The sequence below is a fragment of the Engystomops pustulosus genome, chromosome 7, assembly GCF_040894005.1.
Source record: "Engystomops pustulosus chromosome 7, aEngPut4.maternal, whole genome shotgun sequence".
Classification (NCBI taxonomy): Eukaryota; Metazoa; Chordata; class Amphibia; order Anura; family Leptodactylidae; genus Engystomops; species Engystomops pustulosus.
Window position 1 is genome coordinate 75,645,277 of NC_092417.1, and position 20,551 is coordinate 75,665,827.

At 43.3% G+C, this 20,551-nt stretch overlaps 1 protein-coding gene across 2 annotated transcripts in view; it reads left to right on the plus strand.

Moving 5' to 3' along the window:
- The window catches only part of LOC140070354 (uncharacterized), a 44,704-nt gene that overhangs the window by 743 nt on the left and 23,410 nt on the right, over positions 1-20,551 (plus strand). For both annotated transcript variants that reach the window (XM_072116788.1, XM_072116787.1), the window contains exons 2-3: positions 433-532; positions 612-957. In XM_072116788.1, the coding sequence (XP_071972889.1) occupies positions 433-532; positions 612-957 (446 nt within the window). The remainder of the gene's footprint in view (positions 1-432; positions 533-611; positions 958-20,551) is intronic.

Genomic DNA, 20,551 nt, shown 5'->3' on the forward strand with positions numbered 1-20,551 from the left:
TTATTTATAGTGCAAGACTTTCATCATGTGGATTGTATCCCCAATGGGTCCCCATCTATCTGAGATTTTCCACAGCTGTTCACAATGTCTGTAATTGAATGGTTTGCACTGACAACCTGAGCTTGTATTGTTGATTGTTCTGGGTTATAAATAGATGTCTGTCGTGGGAGAGAGTGCCAGTAAATGGGGGGTGTCGGAGAGCATAGCCTGTGTAGGGATCGGGGCTGAGATGTAGTGTGTAGTATGCTTCCAGCTGCTGTGTAAGGTTTTTTTTCTAGGTAAATGGGAAAGATTTCATATAAAAGGAAATTCTTGAAAGGACATTTTATACCTACCTGATGATGCTGGTACTTTATAGGGATAAAATCTGTTGACGTAGTCCCATGCTGCCACTGCTGACCTCTTCACCACCATTATGATTGCTTCTTGTAGGCGATGGAGCCTTACTTAAGACTGAGCAACAGATTGAATCTGGGGCCAAAGTGTTCATTCCACATCAATCGCCACTCCTAGACCCAACTTCTGCAGATACGTAAGTACACATCCCATAATACAGACTAATAAACAGAAGTGAAAGAGAGAAGAGGTTAATTTATCTCCTTGTTTTTAAGGTCAAGATCTAACCTACACCATAGCACAACAAAAACGCAATGTCTAGGGGTGGAGGAAGAAGCTCCAAATACAAACTCCACCAAAGACGACTTAGAAGAACCCAATTGTGAAGCTGCCACCAAATCCAATGCTGACAGTAAAACCACCATCATCACGTCAGACAATGCAGACAAGCATGAAACTAAAAACATTGCTGGCGTTGCTGCCACTGATACAGCCAAAACCACAGCAGGCATTGCTTCCACCAATGCAACAAAAACTAACACCAGCAACATATGTCTGGATGAAACCAAATCCACTCCTAGCAAGCCACCTTCAGAACCCACAAAAACTGCCCTGGACAAGGTGAGTTATGGTTTCTGATGGACTGATGTAAATCACATCACATCATATATGGCACGTTTACAGTAAAATGTGCAAATTTATTTCATTTGATAAAGTGCAAATTGAATAAACAAAGGAGGAAGTTAGATCAAACTGGTTTGATCTACATTTGCCTTCAAACCAGCAAACTCATTTCTTGGTACATTTGCACACATTTTAAGGAAATTGTCAAGGAGGTTGTTAAAAACATCTTGGAGAACTAACCACAGATCTGAGGATGTAGGCTTTCTCAGATCCTTCCATCTCTTCATGTACTCCCAGACCTTATGTTGAGATGAGAGGGCTCAGCACTTCCAGGTCCCCTCTTTCCTAATGAATATAGCCCTTCATGCCCCAAAGCCCCAGCCCAACTGGCTCCGCCTACAAAGCATACAGAGAGCCAATGATCTTGCCAATATCGCATGTCCCTGCCGGGATACGCAGGAAATGTTGTTCTCGCGTATGCACAAGATTTGCAGAGAGAGGTGGTGATGTCACTATATGGTACACTATGTTAAGTGGAGCCAGCCGAGCTGGGGGCATGAACAAATTATTTAGTGGCAGAGTACAGAGTTGTTCTGAAGAGCATGTTTGCTCATTTGCATATTTAAAAAATTTCTATTTTTACAAAATGCGGCGATTCAAAGTAAAAGAAGAACAGTCTTGGGTCACACAAAGACCCAAGGCTTTCTCATTATACACAATTTATTACAGTATACACAGTTAAACAGATTGTATTACAGTGCGATTTGCACTGTAGTATGACAGTATATGGTAGGATCAGTTAGACAACCTAGGGTTAAAGTACCCTAGGGAGTCTGAAAAAATAGCATTAAAAAAATAAATAAAAATCGAAAATGACACTGATGCTAGCATCGATGGCAGGTGTTACCAGTGGATGTTTGCGGCAATATGCACGTGAACCCTCTCCAATCACTCACAGCCGACTGTCACATGTCGTTAAGGGGCTTATGACATTGGCTGTATGTTTGGGGTTGTTTCATTGCTGGAAGCATTAGGCTGGTGCCACACGCACCGCTTTGTCTGCGTTTGAAAAACGCAGACAAAGCCGCACCCACCGGGGCGGGCCGCGGCCCGATCACATCGGCGTTTCTATGGAAACGCCTGCGATCGGGAACGAGCCACCGGTGTTTTGTATTAAATTAACGTCCGGTGGGTGCAGCTTTGTTTGCGTTGTCAAACGCAGACAAAGCGGTGCGTGTGGCACCAACCTTAGGGTGCATTCACATGTGGTGTTGAATACATGCTTTTCAAAACACGATGGATCTGAAGAGTTACTTGCCTAGCTAAATGGATGTTAACATTTATGTTTACAACAATCTGTTAACGTACACTCACCGGCCACTTTATTAGGTACACCTGTCCAACTGCTCGTTAACACTTAATTTCTAATCAGCCAATCACATGGCGGCAACTCAGTGCATGTAGACATGGTCAAGACAATCTCCTGCAGTTCAAACCGAGCATCAGTATGGGGAAGAAAGGTGATTTGAGTGCCTTTGAACGTGGCATGGTTGTTGGTGCCAGAAGGGCTGGTCTGAGTATTTCAGAAACTGCTGATCTACTGGGGTTTTCACGCACAACCATCTCTAGGGTTTACAGAGAATGGTCCGAAAAAGAATAAACATCCAGTGAGCGGCAGTTCTGTGGGCGGAAATGCCTTGTTGATGCCAGAGGTCAGAGGAGAATGGGCAGACTGGTTTGAGCTGATAGAAAGGCAACAGTGACTCAAATCGCCACCCGTTACAACCAAGGTAGGCAGAAGAGCATCTCTGAACGCACAGTACATCGAACTTTGAGGCAGATGGGCTACAGCAGCAGAAGACCACACCGGGTGCCACTCCTTTCAGCTAAGAACAGGAAACTGAGGCTACAATTTGCACAAGCTCATCGAAATTGGACAGTAGAAGATTGGAAAAACGTTGCCTGGTCTGATGAGTCTCGATTTCTGCTGCGACATTCGGATGGTAGGGTCAGAATTTGGCGCCAACAACATGAAAGCATGGATCCATCCTGCCTCGTATCAACGGTTCAGGCTGGTGGTGGTGGTGTCATGGTGTGGGGAATATTTTCTTGGCACTCTTTGGGCCCATTGGTACCAATTGAGCATCGTTGCAACGCCACAGCCTACCTGAGTATTGTTGCTGACCATGTCCATCACTTTATGACCACAATGTACCCAACATCTGATGGCTACTTTCAGCAGGATAATGCACCATGTCATAAAGCTGGAATCATCTCAGACTGGTTTCTTGAACATGACAATGAGTTCACTGTACTCAAATGGCCTCCACAGTCACCAGATCTCAATCCAATAGAGCATCTTTGGGATGTGGTGGAACGGGAGATTCGCATCATGGATGTGCAGCCGACAAATCTGCGGCAACTGTGTGATGCCATCATGTCAATATGGACCAAAATCTCTGAGGAATGCTTCCAGCACCTTGTTGAATCTATGCCACGAAGAATTGAGGCAGTTCTGAAGGCAAAAGGGGGTCCAACCCGTTACTAGCAGGGTGTACCTAATAAAGTGGCCGGTGAGTGTATATGTTAACATGTTAACAAAAACACACATTAACATTGCATTAACACATGTATTACCATTGTATTAACGCTAGCATTTTTTAAACACAAAGGTTAACAGCCATTAAAGGGGTTTTCCCACGATAGAAAATTCTCACAACTAAATCTCCTAATGATGTTAACACAATTTAACAATTAACAACTTAACAATTTTACTTATTATTGCTGTTTCAGCTCCTATCACTCCCTAGGCTGTTCAGTGCAAAATCCCAGGATGCGGGCGTGGCCTCTCTAAGCAGACCCATTGGGGCTCATTTACTAAGGGCCCCGCGGACCGCACTTTCGTCGACATCCTGATGATTTCCATTTCGCGTTGCTGGGATAGGGATTTAAAAGGGGTTTTTGTTGCACGCGATCAGATTTTGGCACAATCACGCCGGCTTTCATGCGACAGAGATTGAGGGGCGGCCGTCGGACGATCTGATGGATTCGGACAAACCGTGGAATATAACTTCAAAATTGTGTCGCGAGCCAAGCACTTACATGCACCAGGAGGAAGATGGTGAACTCCAGCGGACCTGAGCGGGGAAGCGACAGATGCAGGAAATCGGCCGCACGATCTAAGTGAATCGCGGCACAGTGCATTCCGGATGGACAATGCACTTTCTGAAACTCTGAGGGACCGGGTAAGTAAATGTGCCCCATTATGATCTATCTAATTCTGTGGGGTGACAAAGTGGTTATATTATCAAGGTACAGGTGTATATACACTTTCATCTGGCTAGTGACATTGTACTAACTCACGGACACATAGAAAGAGAGAGGAGACAGATCAGAGATGCATGCAATGCCCATTACACAGAGGCTGACAGACTTTTACACTTTCAGCTCTGCTACATATCTGTTCTTACAGATATGTGCCTGTCTCCCCTTCCCCTGGATCACTTATCTCCTTGTAATTTGTAGCTCCTCTCTGCTCACAATGTCCTGGTAGGAAGTGATGAGTGTTTCTATCTGTGTGAGCTCTGTGCTGTACTGCAGGGGGGGCTACAGGCTCAGAGCAGAAAGACACAGAAACTCAGCAAGCATGGCTGTCACACAGAAATCCAAGATGGTGGCCCGACCCTAAAGTGAGAAGTTACAGGGTCATGTCTAGGGGCAACTGAAATTGTGTACACCTGGACTGATAGACAGGTTTGACTTGTATCTGCAAAATGCTGTATTTTTGTTAATAATGGTGAATTAGAGAATGTGTTATCTTGAGTACATATAAGAAACTTGTCTTTGTGGGAATACACATTTGAATTAGGAAAATCTCTCTTCAGCTGATCCATTTAGTTTTGAAACGCATCGTTTAAAACCATGTGTAACTGCACCCTTAGCAGCTGTGAAAATGTTAACAAAGCTGCTACTACTTCCAGTAATTAAGAAAATTACTTTTAAATCAACCAAAAACATGGTAACATGTAAAAAGCATGTGTGTAAAACTGCATCACAAAACTTATGTGTGACCGCACCCTAAAGGTGATGCTACAAGTGGCGTTTTTGTTAATAGATAAACAGGTTCCAAGCAGCCAAACGCATGGTAAACAGTAAAAAATTGATGCGTTTATAATTAGGCAAATCACTGCTCTTCAGCGGTTGTATTGCGATTCAAAATGCATGCAATAGCGCCTTAAGGCTGCATTTTGAAACACAATCCGGATGGAGCGTGTGACTTCAACCTATAGGTTTAGAAACCTATACATTTGTCCACTGCTGATGGTAGCTTTCAATTATATGTATCACTAGCTGTAGCCATGGGATAATATCTACTTATCATTTTATGTATATGTTTATGAATCTATATGTATACCTGTATGCTTGTCTCTGTCTTGCTTACTGTATGTCTGTATGTATCTATACGTATATCTTTATGATTGTCTGTCTGCCTTTCTATCTGTATGTCTATCATATTACCTCAAATTGTACTTCACATATAACCTTGCCAATTAAGGTTGCACCAATGCCAGCATTTTGAATGTGACACCTATACATAGAGAAGTATCAGGATACTTGATTCTGATATGATACTTTCAAGAAAAGAAAAAAACTACTATCTGGATCCAATATCTAGGGTGCGGTCACATGGGGAGTCTACATGGCAATGCAATGCAAATGTCTGGGGGCTTTAAGCCCAATCGCTTATGTGTTTCTGATGAAATGCATGCGATCAGTAATGATCAAGGTGAAGGTTGTCCTGGTAATGTTAATGTATAAATTATTTTGTGTCTAATGCAGTTTTATGAATTCGATGAATTACGGTATCAATTATACGTTAAAAAACACAACAGATAATGTAGTGCTCTATTGAGAGATCTCTGAGAGGATCCATCTCCATATACCCGTGCATTTAGCTTGTGTCACAATGTAACTATAGAAGCTCTAGCCAGAAAACAATCCAATCAATAAGCCCATGGTTTAGTGGATACAGGCTCTGTATCTCTATGGCAGGTAGAAAGTTTATGGTGATCAATAAGTGTTTTTTGGTAAGTGCAGGTTGAAAATTTTGACTCAAAACCTAGTCTATGACATTCCCTGAGCCACAGGGAGTGGCTGAGAAATATTTGGTGATTGTAAATGCAATGGTGCAGATTCCTTTAGTGTACATACATGCATACATGCACTCAGAATTATATATTAGATTTAAATGTAATGTATGCATCATGTAAAAGTTTTATCTTTGTTTTACTGCTGTTATTTGTTGCCTGGCTAATATGGACGAGGGCAGCCTATGTCCAATCATAGTGCCTGTCTGCAAATCTGGACCTTCACATAACTGCACCGCACCATGTCCATGTCTTATAGAAGTTATTGGGCACTATGACTAACCACAGTTTGTGTGGCTAGCTCACAGTCCCATATACGGACATCAGTTTTTCTGTGTTCCATGCCTTTTGTTGTGTTGCAGGAGCTGGAAGCTCTTCTGTCCCTTGGGCTGGCAGATCCTCCACCTCATGATATCCTCATGATCCAGTCAGAGCACAATGGTATTGTGGATATTGTAAAAGCTGATACTACTCTGGAGGACCTGACTGTGACAGAAGGGAAAGGTAAATGAATGAATGAAAGGATGTAACTTTTGCCAGAAGGTAATGCTGACATTCTAGCTTTTGTTTTTCTCAGGGCCTCCCCCGCCACTAAGACCAGCTACCACATGGACCAGCGCCAACTTGCGTGAGTTCAAGCATCGAATGGCAAATGAGAAGCATGGGCTGCTGACCATACGGAGGGGGGAGGTGGTGACCGTCCGTGTACCAACACACCCAGAAGGAAAGCGACTATGCTGGGAGTTTGCTACTGATGACTATGACATTGGTTTTGGGATATATTTTGACTGGACACCAGTCACCAGCACAGCTGTAACTCTTCAGGTCAGCGAGTCCAGCGATGATGAGGAAGAAGAGGAAACTGAGAGCCCCTGTAAGTGTCATGCAACTGCCCTTCCCCCAATTCTATGTCTGCTCATGTTACCTTTGCTTTCCTATCTGCTCCTTGGAATGATGTGGCCACTGCTCTGGGGTAACCATCACAGTGGGGGTTATTTAGCGTTGGGTTTGCTGAGCTTTTTGACATAAAAAAAGTCTCTTAAAACACCCTGTGCTGCGTGTTTGTATTCATTTTGAGACTTTTTTTTTTTTTCAAAAAGTAGCAGACAGCAAGTAGAGTTTGTGAACACTGCAAACATATTTACATGTAAATCTCCAAAGACAGATCTAGAACTGTCCCAGTGAGCCTGCTTAAAGAGGACCTGAAATACGGCACTATGAGGTTTCCGATAACGCTAACAGTGTAACACTGCTGCGTTTGCGTTAGCATTAATAAGCAGCTCCTAGTGCTGTATTTCAGGGTGACTAGTCCTCTTTAATGATAATGATTCCTCCATATGTTTATGAAGGAATGGTAGATGTACACAAGTCATCCCTACATTATAGTAATACCTTGAATGGAAATAACACACAGGAAAGTTATCTGGGTTTTCTACTAATCCAGATTATCTGCTGGACACCAACCTTTTCTATCAGTAATACTCTGCCCGATACGTTGTGTCTTGAGTCCGCTGAATCCAGAAGTAGCCCAGTGCAGCCCATGTGTAGTCATTGGAGGTTCTTGGCACACAGACCCTTAATTTGAGATTTTCTAAGGTCTCCACACACTTAGTTTTTTGTGTCTTTGGCTCTGGATTGGTTTGACAATTTCTTTTCTCAGGGCACAGCCGGGAGGGCGATGTGGAGCGGGGCTCGGTTTACCGGCTTCGTAGTCGATATGGTGAAATCATGCAGGTTTTCCGTCGAGACAGTCACCGAGAGGTCCAAGCAGGAAGCCATGAATATCCAGGGGAAGGAGTGTATCTGCTTAAACTAGACAATTCATATTCACTCCTGCGTAACAAGACTCTATACTTTCATGTCTATTACTGCAGCTGAGGCTCCTGCACCGAGGATAAAGGAGCAGCATATCCTCATCAAAGACTCAAAATGGCAGCTTTGTTCATTGGTACGGCTTCCATTCTGTGTTAGCTTACTGCTACAACCTTCTAGTACAGAAAGCAATGCAACCGGCATCCGGTGATTGTAATGTGTGGAGCAACAGAAGGAATATCCCAGCAGGTTCAGGGTGAACGTTTACATCTATATACAGATTCTACAATAGATCTATATTTCTATATAATAAAAATTTCAATCATTTGTATTGGCACACCAATCAAATGCCACATTCCCATAATCAATGCATGCAGCATTCCAAATTTAGAAAATCTTGTGCATGTTGTAGATTTTTTTTTCTGCACAGAAATTGACATGCAATGACATCTTAAGGTAGAAGGGCAAATCTGTGTGCGATATCTGGATTTTGAAGCAGACAGTCCTAAACGTATGCATTTTCCCTATTTTTATTGAGGGAATTATACATATTGTTAACCAGCCACTGCATATGATAACACAAATCCCAACAGCTAGTAAGCCTGTGAACGGGTATAAATGTGAGAAAGAAGGGATTATAGCTGGTAACAGAAAACAATAGCACACACATCTTTTTACCATATATGTTTTGTTTGTTTTATGGTATCTCTTCAAATTGGATCATAATGTGTTCCGCTTTAGCCAATGTTTAAAGTTCTATAAGATTTGTATATTTCAGCAGGAGTATAAATACAGCAATGTAGAAATAAAATCTTAAAACAGATATACCGGTATATATAATATATAAAGCTGAGTGTGTGTGTGTGTGTGTATATGTACACTCACCGGCCACTTTATTAGGTATACCATGCTAGTAACGGCTTGGACCCCCTTTTGCCTTCAGAACTGCCTCAATTCTTCGTGGCATAGATTCAACAAGGTGCTGGAAGCATTCCTCAGAGATTTTGGTCCATATTGACATGATGGCATCACACAGTTGGCGCAGATTTGTCGGCTGCACATCCATGATGCGAATCTCCCGTTCCACCACATCCCAAAGATGCTCTATTGGATTGAGATCTGGTGACTGTGGAGGCCATTTGAGTCCAGTGACCTCATTGTCATGTTCAAGAAACCAGTCTGAGATGATTCCAGCTTTATGACATGGCGCATTATCCTGCTGAAAGTAGCCATCAGATGTTGGGTACATTGTGGTCATAAAGGGATGGACATGGTCAGCAACAATACTCAGGTAGGCTGTGGCGTTGCAATGATGCTCAATTGGTACCAAGGGGCCCAAAGAGTGCCAAGAAAATATTCCCCACACCATGACACCACCACCACCAGCCTGAACCGTTGATACAAGGCAGGATGGATCCATGCTTTCATGTTGTTGACGCCAGATTCTTTTTTTTTTTTATAATTGTATTTTTATTGTAGATTTTACAAACAATGTAACAACAAATATCAGCATAAAAATAGGCAGTAAAATTTTTTCAGTATAAACACACAAATACAGAACTTATCGGGTCTGAAAACAATGCCCACATCAATCCCTTGCTTTGGCTGGGAGTTAACCACCCATCTATCGCAATGATTATACAGCAGTTCTCAGGTGTGTAACCACGCAATATAAGATATGGACAATAGCTGAGACCTATATATAAACAGGCGTGCATCACATAAGGCTATTGAAATTGTTGGTCTCACTACCGATGCCTGTGATTAGGCACACCATATTAGGTGCTAACACCTTTCTAGTAGAGACCCTGATAAATAATAAAGAAAAAAGACCAGTAGTAGAAACACAAGGGTAACATTCATACTCACAATGACGACAAACAACATACAGGGGGAAGTTGACGCCAAATTCTGACCCTACCATCCGAATGTCGCGGCAGAAATCGAGACTCATCAGACCAGGCAATGTTTTTCCAATCTTCTACTGTCCAATTTCGATGAGCTTGTGCAAATTGTAGCCTCACTTTCCTGTTCTTAGCTGAAAGGAGTGGCACCCGGTGTGGTCTGCTGCTGCTATAGCCCGTCTGCCTCAAAGTTCGACGTACTGTGCGTTCAGAGATGCTCTTCTGCCTACCTTGGTTGTAACGGGTGGCGATTTGAGTCACTGTTGCCTTTCTATCAGCTCGAACCAGTCTGCCCATTCTTTTCTGACCTCTGGCATCAACAAGGCATTTCCGCCCACAGAAGTGCCGCTCACTGGATGTTTTTTCTTTTTCGGACCATTCTCTGTAAACCCTAGAGATGGTTGTGCGTGAAAATCCCAGTAGATCAGCAGTTTCTGAAATACTCAGACTAGCCCTTCTGGCACCAACAACCATGCCACGTTCAAAGGCACTCAAATCACCTTTCTTCCCCATACTGATGCTCGGTCTGAACTGCAGGAGATTATCTTGACCATGTCTACATGCCTAAATGCACTGAGTTGCCGCCTTGTGATTGGCTGATTAGAAATTCAGTGTTAACGAGCAGTTGGACAGGTGTACCTAATAAAGTGGCCGGTGAGTGTATGTCCATTAAAGGAATCTGCATCACGTTGACAATCACCAAATTTTGCACAACCGCTCTCTGTGGGAATGTCATAGACTAGGTTTTAAGCCAAAATTTTCACCCCGCGCTTTCCAAAATACACTTTACAGGTGTAAAGTGTAACCACCATATACATGAGCCATGAATGGCTGCTATTAATATGAGCTCCGAGCTTTGATTGGTTACTATAGGTGATGAGTATAAGACGCTTATGTGTGAGGTAAGATGCATAGGGATACAGAGATAGGGGGACATTTATCAGAAATGTCTGAGGTAAAACTGGTACAGTTGGTCATGGAAACAAATCAAAGTTCAGCTGTAATTTTGTAAACAGCTGTGCAAAAATGAAACTTGAGCTCAGATTGGTTGCCATGGGCAACTAGAGCAGTTCTGCTCTCAGACACTTCTGATAAATCTTGTCCATGGACAAAGAGACAGTCAGAGACGGTCACTGAAAGAGACATTGCACTGGCATTGTACTGACACATAGAAAGCGAAAGATGAGACAAATCTGAGATGCATGATGCCTATTACACATAGGAAAGGCAAACAGACACAGGCTGACAACTTTTACACTGTGAGCTCTGCTACACATCTCACAGATATGTGCCTGCCTCCCCCTTCCGCGGAGCACTTATCTCCTTTGAGCTTGCAGCCTCTCTCTCTCTCCCGGCAGGAAGTAATCAGTAAGTGTCTCTGAGCTTCGTGCAGGGGGTAGGGCTACAGGCACACAGCAGAGACAGACAGAAATCTCTTCTGCACAATCTAGAGGCAACTGAAGTTGTGTACAGCAGGACTGATAGAGACAGGTTGGACTTATATCAGTGAAATGCTGTATTTTTGTTAATAGCAGTGAATTAGAGAATGTGTTATTTTGTAATATATAGAATATATTATTTGTAGATATAAGAAACTTGTCTTTGTGGGAAAACACCTTTAAAGAGACGGTCAGAGACAGGCACTGAGAGGGATGGTCAGTGACAGAGAGCCAGCCAGAGAGAGATGGATATAAAATATTTGTTGTTAACCTATACTATTTTGTTATAGCTAAGAGTAGTTATTTCCTATCTAGGGCAGCGCTGGGATGTACAGCTAGTATTATAAAAACAACAATAATTCAGCCTCTCCATTCACTAGAGGGCAGCAGTGATATTACTGAGAATGCAGCCTTTTAACTTACTAGAGAACAGCAGTGATATCACTGAGAATACAGCCTACCCATTCACGAGAGAGCAGCAGTGACATCACCAAGATTACAGCCTATCCATTCTCTAGAGAGCAGCAGTGACATCACTGAGAATACAACCTATCCATCACTAGAGAGCAGCAGTGACATCACTAAGAATACAGCTTATCTATTCACTAGAGAGCAACAGTGACATCACTGAGAATACAACCTATGCATTCACTAGAGAGCAGCAGTAACATCACTAAGGAAAAAGCCTATCCATTCACTAGAGAGCAACGGTGACATCACTGTGAACAAGCCTACCCATTCACTGGAGAGCAGCAGTGACATCACTGAGAATACAGCCTATCCATTCACTAGAGAGCAACAGTAACATCACGGAGATTACAGCCTATCCATTCACTAGAGAGCAGCAGTGACATCAGTAAGGATACAGCCGATCCATTCACTATAGAGCAGTGGTGACATCAATAAGAACAACCCTATCCATTCTTTAGAGAGCAGCAGTGACCTCACTAAGAATACAGCCTATCCATTCTCTAGAGAGCTACAGTGACATCACTGAGAATACAAACTATCCATCACTAGAGAGCAGCAGTGACATCACTAAGAATACAGCCCCATCACTAGAGAGCAGCAGTGACATAACTGAGAATACAACCTATCCATCACTAGAGAGCAACAGTGACATCACTGAGAATACAACCTATCCATCACTAGAGAGCAGCAGTGACATCACTAAGAATACAGCCCCATCACTAGAGAGCAGCAGTGACATCACTGAGAGTACAGCCTATCCATTCACTAGAGAGCAGCAGTGACATCACTAAGAATACAGGCCTATCACTAGAGAGCAGCAGTGACATCACTGAGAATACAGCTTATCCATTCACTAGAGAGCAGCAGTGACATCACTGAGAATACAGCCTATCCATTCTCTAGGGAGCAGCCATGACATCACTGAGAGTACAGCCTATCCATTCACTAGAGAGCAGCAGTTACATCAGTAAGGATACAGCCGATCCATTCACTATAGAGCAGCGGTGACATAAATAAGAACAAGCCTATCCATTCACTAGAGAGCAGCAGTGACCTCACTAAGAATACAGCCTATCCATTCACTAGAGAGCAGCCGTGATATCACTGAGAATACAGCCTATCCATTCACTGGAGAGCAACAGTGACATCACTGAGAATACAGCCTATCCATTCACTAAAGAGCAACAGTGACATCACTGACAATACAGCCTATTCATTCTCTAAAGAGCAGCCATGACATCACTGAGAGTACAGCCTATCCATTCACTAGAGAGCAGCAGTTACATCAGTAAGGATACAGCCGATCCATTCAATATAGAGCAGCGGTGACATAAATAAGAATAAGCCTATCCATTCACTAGAGAGCAGCAGTGACCTCACTAAGAATACAGCCTATCCATTCTCTAGAGAGCAGCCGTGATATCACTGAGAATACAGCCTATCCATTCACTGGAGAGCAACAGTGACATTACTGAGAATACAGCCTATCCATTCACTAAAGAGCAACAGTGACATCACTGAGAATACAGCCTATCTATTCTCTAGAGAGCAGCCATGACATCACTAAGAGTACAGCCTATCCATTCTCTAGAGAGCAGCAGTGACATCACTAAGAATTTAGCGTATCCATTCTCTAGAGAGCAGCAGTGACATCATTAAGGATACAGCCTATCCATTCACAAGAGAGCAGCAATGACATCACTGAGAATACAGCCTATCCATTCACTAGAGAGCAGCAGTGACATCACTAAGAATACAGCCTATCCATTCACTAGAGAGCAGCATTGACATCATTAAGGATACAGCATATCCATTCACTAGAGAGCAGCATTGACATCATTAAGGATACAGCATATCCATTCACTAGAGAGCAGCGGTGACATCAATGAGAATACAGTGACATCACTGAGAATACAGCATATCCATCACTAGAGAGCAACAGTGACATCACTGAGAACACAGCTTATCTATTCACTAGAGAGCAGCAGTGACATCACTAAGAATACAGCCTATCCATCACCAGAGAGCAGCAGTGACATCACTGAGAATACAGCCTATCCATTCACTAGAGAGCAGCAGTGACATCACTAAGAATACAGCCTATCCATTCACTAGAGAGCAGCCATGACATCACTGAGAGTACAGCCTATCCATTCTCTAGAGAGCAGCAGTGACATCACTAAGAATACAGCCTATCCATTCACTAGAGAGCAGCAGTGACATCATTAAGGATACAGCCTATCCATTCACTAGAGAACAGCGGTGACATGAATGAGAACAAGCCTATCCATTCACTAGAGAGCAGCAGTGACCTCACTAAGAATACAGCCTATCCATTCTCTAGAAAGCAGCCGTGATATCACTGAGAATACAGCCTATCCATTCACTAAAGAGCAACAGTGACATCACTGAGAATACAGCCTATCCATTCACTAAAGAGCAACAGTGACATCACTGAGAATACAGCCTATCCATTCTCTAGAGAGCAGCCATGACATCACTGAGAGTACAGCCTATCCATTCTCTAGAGAGCAGCAGTGACATCACTAAGAATACAGCCTATCCATTCACTAGACAGCAGCAGTGACATCATTAAGGATACAGCCTATCCATTCTCTAGAGAGCAGCAGTGACCTCACTAAGAATACAGCCTATCCATTCACTAGAGAGCAGCAGTGAATCACTGAGAATACAGCCTATCCATTCACTAGAGAGCAGCAGTGACATCACTGAGAATACAGCCTATCCATTCACTAGAGAGCAGCGGTGACATCATTAAGGATACAGCATATCCATTCACTAGAGAGCAGCATTGACATCATTAAGGATACAGCATATCCATTCACTAGAGAGCAGCGGTGAGATCAATGAGAATACAGCCCCATCACTAGAGAGCAGCAGTGACATCACTGAGAATACAGCATATCCATCACTAGAGAGCAACAGTGACATCACTGAGAACACAGCTTATCTATTCACTAGAGAGCAGCAGTGACATCACTGAGAATACAGCCTATCCATTCACTAGAGAGCAACAGTGACATCACTGAGAATACAGCCTATCCATTCTCTAGAGATCAGCAGTGACATCACTGAGAATACAGCCTATCCATTCACTAGAGAGCAGCAGTTACATCAGTAAGGATACAGCCGATCCATTCACTATAGAGCAGCGGTAACATAAATAAGAATAAGCCTATCCATTCACTAGAGAGCAGCAGTGACCTCACTAAGAATACAGCCTATACATTCTCTAGAAAGCAGCCGTGATATCACTGAGAATACAGCCTATCCATTCACTGGAGAGCAACAGTGACATCACTGAGAATACAGCCTATCCATTCACTAAAGAGCAACAGTGACATCACTGAGAATACAGCCTATCCATTCTCTAGAGATCAGCCATGACATCACTGAGAGTACAGCCTATCCATTCTCTAGAGAGCAGCAGTGACATCACTAAGAATACAGCCTATCCATTCACTAGAGAGCAGCAGTGACATCACTAAGAATACAGCCTATCCATTCACTAGAGAGCAGCATTGACATCATTAAGGATACAGCATATCCATTCACTAGAGAGCAGCATTGACATCATTAAGGATACAGCATATCCATTCACTAGAGAGCAGCGGTGACATCAATGAGAATACAGTGACATCACTGAGAATACAGCATATCCATCACTAGAGAGCAACAGTGACATCACTGAGAACACAGCTTATCTATTCACTAGAGAGCAGCAGTGAAATCACTAAGAATACAGCCTATCCATCACCAGAGAGCAGCAGTGACATCACTGAGAATACAGCCTATCCATTCACTAGAGAGCAGCAGTGACATCACTAAGAATACAGCCTATCCATTCACTAGAGAGCAGCCATGACATCACTGAGAGCACAGCCTATCCATTCTCTAGAGAGCAGCAGTGACATCACTAAGAATACAGCCTATCCATTCACTAGAGAGCAGCAGTGACATCATTAAGGATACAGCCTATCCATTCACTAGAGAACAGCGGTGACATGAATGAGAACAAGCCTATCCATTCACTAGAGAGCAGCAGTGACCTCACTAAGAATACTGCCTATCCATTCTCTAGAAAGCAGCCGTGATATCACTGAGAATACAGCCTATCCATTCACTGGAGAGCAACAGTGACATCACTGAGAATACAGCCTATCCATTCACTAAAGAGCAACAGTGACATCACTGAGAATACAGCCTATCCATTCTCTAGAGAGCAGCCATGACATCACTGAAAGTACAGCCTATCCATTCTCTAGAGAGCAGCAGTGACATCACTAAGAATACAGCCTATCCATTCACTAGACAGCAGCAGTGACATCATTAAGGATACAGCCTATCCATTCTCTAGAGAGCAGCAGTGACCTCACTAAGAATACAGCCTATCCATTCACTAGAGAGCAGCAGTGAATCACTGAGAATACAGCCTATCCATTCACTAGAGAGCAGCAGTGACATCACTGAGAATACAGCCTATCCATTCACTAGAGAGCAGCGGTGACATCATTAAGGATACAGCATATCCATTCACTAGAGAGCAGCATTGACATCATTAAGGATACAGCATATCCATTCACTAGAGAGCAGCGGTGAGATCAATGAGAATACAGCCCCATCACTAGAGAGCAGCAGTGACATCACTGAGAATACAGCATATCCATCACTAGAGAGCAACAGTGACATCACTGAGAACACAGCTTATCTATTCACTAGAGAGCAGCAGTGACATCACTGAGAATACAGCCTATCCATTCTCTAGAGATCAGCAGTGACATCACTGAGAATACAGCCTATCCATTCACTACAGAGCAGCAGTTACATCAGTAAGGATACAGCCGATCCATTCACTATAGAGCAGTGGTAACATAAATAAGAATAAGCCTATCCATTCACTAGAGAGCAGCAGTGACCTCACTAAGAATACAGCCTATCCATTCTCTAGAAAGCAGCCGTGATATCACTGAGAATACAGCCTATCCATTCACTGGAGAGCAACAGTGACATCACTGAGAATACAGCCTATCCATTCACTAAAGAGCAACAGTGACATCACTGAGAATACAGCCTATCCATTCTCTAGAGATCAGCCATGACATCACTGAGAATACAGCCTATCCATTCTCTAGAGAGCAGCAGTGACATCACTAAGAATACAACCTATCCATTCACTAGAGAGCAGCAGTGACATCATTAAGGATACAGCCTATCCATTCACTAGAGAGCAGCGGTGACATCAATGAGAACAAGCCTATCCATTCACTAGAGAGCAGCAATGACATCACTAAGAATACAGCCTATCCATCACCAGAGAGCAGCAGTGACATCACTCAGAATACAGCCTATCCATCACTAGAGAGCAGCAGTGACATCACTGAGAATACAGCCTATCCATTCATTAGAGAGCAGCAGTGACATCACTGAGAATACAGCCTATCCATTCACTAGAGAGCAGCAGTGACATCACTAAGAATACAGCCTATCCATTCACTAGAGAGCAGCATTGACATAATTAAGGATACAGCATATCCATTCACTAGAGAGCAGCATTGACATCATTAAGGATACAGCATATCCATTCACTAGAGAACAGCGGTGACATCAATGAGAATACAGCCCCATCACTAGAGAGCAGCAGTGACATCACTGAGAATACAGCATATCCATCACTAGAGAGCAACAGTGACATCACTGAGAACACAGCTTATCTATTCACTAGAGAGCAGCAGTGACATCACTGAGAATACCGCCTATCCTTCACTAGAGAGCAGCAGTGAATCACTGAGAATACAGCCGATCCATTCACTATAGAGCAGCGGTGACATAAATAAGAACAAGCCTATCCATTCTCTAGAGAGCAGCAGTGACCTCACTAAGAATACAGCCTATCCATTCACTAGAGAGCAGCAATGACATCACTAAGAATACAGCCTATCCATTCACTAGAGAGCTGCAGTGACATCACTGATAATACAGCCTATCCATTCACTAGAGAGCAGCGGTGAGATCAATGAGAATACAGCCCCATCACTAGAGAGCAGCAGTGACATCACTGAGAATACAGCATATCCATCACTAGAGAGCAACAGTGACATCACTGAGAACACAGCTTATCTATTCACTAGAGAGCAGCAGTGACATCACTGAGAATACCGCCTATCCTTCACTAGAGAGCAGCAGTGAATCACTGAGAATACAGCCTATCCATTCACTAGAGAGCAGCAGTGACATCACTGAGAATACAGCCTATCCATTCACTAGAGAGCAGCGGTGACATCATTAAGGATACAGCATATCCATTCACTAGAGAGCAGCATTGACATCATTAAGGATACAGCATATCCATTCACTAGAGAGCAGCGGTGAGATCAATGAGAATACAGCCCCATCACTAGAGAGCAGCAGTGACATCACTGAGAATACAGCATATCCATCACTAGAGAGCAACAGTGACATCACTGAGAACACAGCTTATCTATTCACTAGAGAGCAGCAGTGACATCACTGAGAATACAGCCTATCCATTCACTAGAGAGCAACAGTGACATCACTGAGAATACAGCCTATCCATTCTCTAGAGATCAGCAGTGACATCACTGAGAATACAGCCTATCCATTCACTAGAGAGCAGCAGTTACATCAGTAAGGATACAGCCGATCCATTCACTATAGAGCAGCGGTAACATAAATAAGAATAAGCCTATCCATTCACTAGAGAGCAGCAGTGACCTCACTAAGAATACAGCCTATCCATTCTCTAGAAAGCAGCCGTGATATCACTGAGAATACAGCCCATCCATTCACTGGAGAGCAACAGTGACATCACTGAGAATACAGCCTATCCATTCACTAAAGAGCAACAGTGACATCACTGAGAATACAGCCTATCCATTCTCTAGAGATCAGCCATGACATCACTGAGAGTACAGCCTATCCATTCTCTAGAGAGCAGCAGTGACATCACTAAGAATACAGCCTATCCATTCACTAGAGAGCAGCAGTGACATCATTAAGGATACAGCCTATCCATTCACTAGAGAGCAGCGGTGACATCAATGAGAATACAGCCTATCCATTCACTAGAGAGCAGCAGTGACATCACTGAGAATACCGCCTATCCTTCACTAGAGAGCAGCAGTGAATCACTGAGAATACAGCCTATCCATTCATTAGAGAGCAGCAGTGTCATCACTGAGAATACAGCCTATCCATTCACTAGAGAGCAGCAGTGACATCACTAAGAATACAGCCTATCCATTCACTAGAGAGCAGCAGTGACATCATTAAGGATACAGCCTATCCATTCTCTAGAGAGCAGCGGTGACATCAATGAGAACAAGCCTATCCATTCACTAGAGAGCAGCAATGACATCACTAAGAATACAGCCTATCCATCACCAGAGAGCAGCAGTGACATCACTCAGAATACAGCCTATCCATCACTAGAGAGCAGCAGTGACATCACTGAGAATACAGCCTATCCATTCACTAGAGAGCAGCAGGGACATCACTGAGAATACCGCCTATCCTTCACTAGAGAGCAGCAGTGAATCACTGAGAGTACAGCCTATCCATTCATTAGAGAGCAGCAGTGACATCACTGAGAATACAGCCTATCCATTCACTAGAGAGCAGCAGTGACATCACTAAGAATACAGCCTATCCATTCACTAGAGAGCAGCAGTGACATCATTAAGGATACAGCCTATCCATTCTCTAGAGAGCAGCGGTGACATCAATGAGAACAAGCCTATCCATTCACTAGAGAGCAGCAATGACATCACTAAGAATACAGCCTATCCATCACCAGAGAGCAGCAGTGACATCACTCAGAATACAGCCTATCCATCACTAGAGAGCAGCAGTGACATCACTGAGAATACAGCCTATCCATTCATTAGAGAGCAGCAGTGACATCACTGAGAATACAGCCTATCCATTCACTAGAGAGCAGCAGTGACATCACTAAGAATACAGCCTATCCATTCACTAGAGAGCAGCATTGACATCATTAAGGATACAGCATATCCATTCACTAGAGAGCAGCATTGACATCATTAAGGATACAGCATATCCATTCACTAGAGAGCAGCGGTGACATCAATGAGAATACAGCCCCATCACTAGAGAGCAGCAGTGACATCACTGAGAATACAGCATATCCATCACTAGAGAGCAACAGTGACATCACTGAGAACACAGCTTATCCATTCACTAGAGAGCAGCAGTGACATCACTGAGAATACAGCCTATCCATTCACTAGAGAGCAACAGTGATATCACTGAGAATACAGCCTATCCATTCTCTAGAGAGCAGCAGTGACATCACTGAGAATACAGCCTATCCATTCACTAGAGAGCAGCAGTTACATCAGTAAGGATACAGCCGATCCATTCACTATAGAGCAGCGGTGACATAAATAAGAACAAGCCTATCCATTCTCTAGAGAGCAGCAGTGACCTCACTAAGAATACAGCCTATCCATTCACTAGAGAGCAGCAATGACATCACTAAGAATACAGCCTATCCATTCACTAGAGAGCTGCAGTGACATCACTGATAATACAGCCTATCCATTCACTAGAGAGCAGCGGTGAGATCAATGAGAATACAGCCCCATCACTAGAGAGCAGCAGTGACATCACTGAGAATACAGCATATCCATCACTAGAGAGCAACAGTGACATCACTGAGAACACAGCTTATCTATTCACTAGAGAGCAGCAGTGACATCACTGAGAATACCGCCTATCCTTCACTAGAGAGCAGCAGTGAATCACTGAGAATACAGCC